The 3,598-nt window shown below is 42.3% G+C and overlaps 1 protein-coding gene across 1 annotated transcript in view; it reads right to left on the reverse strand.

Moving 5' to 3' along the window:
• pdss2 (prenyl (decaprenyl) diphosphate synthase, subunit 2) overlaps positions 1 to 3,598 on the reverse strand; it is a 26,306-nt gene that overhangs the window by 16,456 nt on the left and 6,252 nt on the right. The window contains exon 2 of the mRNA XM_035674399.1: positions 2,530 to 2,664. Within this exon, the coding sequence (XP_035530292.1) occupies positions 2,530 to 2,664 (135 nt within the window). The remainder of the gene's footprint in view (positions 1 to 2,529; positions 2,665 to 3,598) is intronic.

Here is a 3,598-nt window from a genome sequence, read left to right on the forward strand (position 1 = left end):
ATCTATCTATCTATCTATCATGGCGGTGCTTTGGTGAATCATCAGTGTCAGGCAGCAGAGTGGGAAATGTTTTACAAATGCTGCCTGTCAGGAGGGAGGAGACCATCCTCCGGAGGTTTCAATCACCCCCCATCCAAACCCGCCCCACCCCGACTCCCTCCATCCTTCCATCTCTTCCATCAGAGGTGCTAATGAGCCCAGGAGAGGCGGGGGGATTGCTGGGGGGAGAGAAAGAGAGAGCAAGATAGTGCAAATGAGGTGATCAAGTCATGCTGTGTGTGCGTGTGTTTGGGTTTGGACTATCCATCACACATGAGTGAGGGAATGCTGCATGTTGGAGTCAGTGATCCAGTGTCACAGTGATGTAGGCGCCAGGTTGTGACATGAGGTGAGTGCGCAATAACTCGTCGTGTAGTGAGACACAACCTGCCGACACAGCGTGGCCTCACACCCTGAGAAGGACCGGACTTGGGCGCTTTCACGGCGCCCAGGTTATTGCAATTAGTTCTAATATTAGGATGTTTCTGCACAGACACGGCTCCACTACACACACGTGCCTTGTGCCAGCTAGCAGTAAGAAAGAAGCCTTTCAGGCACCCAGCGCACAGCCACGCCAAACACAGCAGTCACTTCTGGAAACCACTTGGCACGCACCCACATCCCTGTTGTGAGCTGCATGCTGGTAGTCAATGTGTATGTGAAAGCCAGAGAGGACCTTGGGGTGCTACCTGAAGCATTTTAATGGCAATACATTAATAGCACATTTAACATTTGAATAAATAAAGATATATTGTACTTTGATATATCTATTCCAGAAATTTCATGAAGCAATTTCCTTTTATCTATGCTATAAGAAGACTCCACAACCACTCTACCCGCTCTGTGAGGCTGTGATGCTCCCTGCTGAGGAGTCTAAACTGTTAGATAGACCAAAGTTGAAGTGTGGTGTAAGAATAAAAAAACAAAACTGGATAAGTAAGATCTTCCACTAGATGAAAAGTCAAGGGATCACCAGTCAGTAGGATTAATTATTAAGGCCCCATGAATGACTATACAACAGTTAATAGAAGGTACTTACAGTTGTTGATATATTACTATCAGAACCAAAGTGGTGGACAAAGAGACTGACTGACACTGCCATCGACTGAGTCACGCCACTACTAGCATGTGTAGTGCGATGTATGTAAGCCCATATGGGATGGGGACAATATGGTGCAGGACACTTAAACAAATCAATCAATCAATCAATCAATCAATCAATCAATCAATCAATCATGTGCAATACATACATATACCATATCCATACAGCGACAATAATGATAATACTTTCAGGCTGGTGTATTTTAGCTTCTATTGCAAGAACTGAGAGATAAACTGTCTTTTGCATGCAAACATTCATTAGGTGAAACTGCTGTTTGGGTAATGGTCACTTTGTGTCCAATAACTATAACCAGAAATTTTGTAATTTAAGTTTTTCAGTCTGGTATATCTCCTTATTATATAAATATCTGGCAATTTGAATGTAAAGCAGCAACTACAGGGTGGAATGTAAAGCAGCACTTGCAGGGTGGCCACCTACTGAAGGGACTTCATGAAAAGTTTCAGCTAAAATCTAAATATAACCAAATAAAATCCCATTTTCTAACTGTGGCTGTATTGGCCCCACATTCCATCATATTCGTAAGATGATGTAGTGCTTCATTTACAGGAATTGATATGGACGATAACCACAGAGGACAAGATAGAATTACCTGACACAAGGATTTTATTTCACTATTTATCCTTCAGCAGCCATGTAACAGGGACAAAAGTGGCATCCCCTTTCATGGTCTGCTTGCCATGCACATTTATGGCTCTACAATGCAATGTTACACATGTTTACTGACGATGGTTTTTTTCCCAAGCAGCACATACAGTGAATGAGAATGGAAATATGTGGAAGGCAGAAAGATTGTCTGCTAGTGTGTGGTCACACAGATGAACTAATAGCTGTGGATTTGAATCACCAGACTGGTTTTAATGTATTAATCCACAGAATTTGCTTAGTGGAAACTGCGGATTCATATGGCCATAATTCCTAAGTCAACGCTCTTTGACTGTGATTAAAGTTGGTAGCACATTAAAGAAATCCTGAAGGGCATAATGTCTGTTATATGTTTTGCCAATTAGCTCCCTAGTTACCACAAAAGCAATAGCAACCGATTACATTTTTCACACTTTGCGAGGCTTTAGAGAATTTCCTGCACAGAAGGAAAAATTATCAGTGCAGCCTGCTGATGTTGACACTTGCACCATCTAGAGCTGTAAATTCAAACAAGTAGAAGTGTTCGGGAAGTGTAACAGATGTCAGGGAGTGTAAGAAACATCAACAAACCAAAAGCAAAGCCAGAAGAGCAGCTTACTGGATAGTCGATGCTTAAATTGACATTATGTTGCTCTAATGGGCAAAGCTGCTGTGCATGAACATAGACTCACACCAATGTGAAATAATGCAAACCCAGTCCCAGTCAGTAACTTCAGGTGATTTACCTAGGGTAGATGCCGCTGACCATGTCCTGACCTAGGAGGTCGGAGGCTGCGTGGCTCGGCCCAGCGGTTTTTGACAAGAGCAGGACGATCAGTCCCCTCATCTGAAGGTTGTTCTTACTGTCGTAGACAAAGCCCCTGCAAAGAAACACCACCAGTAGATTAAAATACAAAAAGGCACATATCAAAAGCTTGTTAACTGCAGTTAATAATTAGGTAAACATGGTCCAAAAACTCTGTAGAGAAAACTTTTTTTGTAGTTTAACTACTTTACAAAATGCCACAATATGGTATATAGTCCAATCTTGCCAAGCAGCAGGTTTTTTTGTTGTTGTAGCATTTATGTTTCCAACATCATTCCCTACGCCCTGCTGCCTTCTATTGTGAGGAGACTGATTCCAGGTCCACCTGCTCCCACTGCCACACTTTACCCTGTTTTAATGAGCAATGTTTGAGAACCAGTAACAGCTTGCAAACAGCCAGTTTGCATAGTTGAAACTATGTGTTTTGTATAGCGGGAGGGAAATCCCACGGGCCAACATATTTCTCCAAAGTAAGACTGTTCCTCCTTTGTGCTGTAAGGCAGACCAGAGTATGAGATGCAAAGCAAAGAATGTCAGAGTCTGCTAATCCTCATGGTTGGTTATAATAGTGTTTGACAAATAATATGTCTGTCAATTATTGGTGTAAAAATGTAACACAAAACATGTTTAAAAATGTGCTAGTAGGGGGCAGTGGAAACAGGCTGTATACACAACATTTACATATTATCACATTTAAAATCAGTATGACAAACATGTTCATTTTCACATCCAGCAGACAACAGAGGACCACAATTGTTCATTTGGGGCCATCGTACAGTCACTGCCGTTTAGCTCTGGTTTGGTCTCCACCAGCTGCTGAGGGAAACATGTGACTCTGCTCAGTGCTCCACTATGTTCACTGGCTTGGTGCTAACATAGTCTGCTATTTGGTGCTGACAGGTAACGTATAATGGGTTTACCAGAAGCATTTTCCTTCCTGCTGCAGTTGGAAACTATACTGATGAGAACAGTGAGACTGAACCAAAACA

This window comes from Morone saxatilis, unplaced genomic scaffold, assembly GCF_004916995.1.
Source record: "Morone saxatilis isolate NCDOM2014 unplaced genomic scaffold, NCSU_SB_2.0 Contig3, whole genome shotgun sequence".
Taxonomy (NCBI): Eukaryota; Metazoa; Chordata; class Actinopteri; family Moronidae; genus Morone; species Morone saxatilis.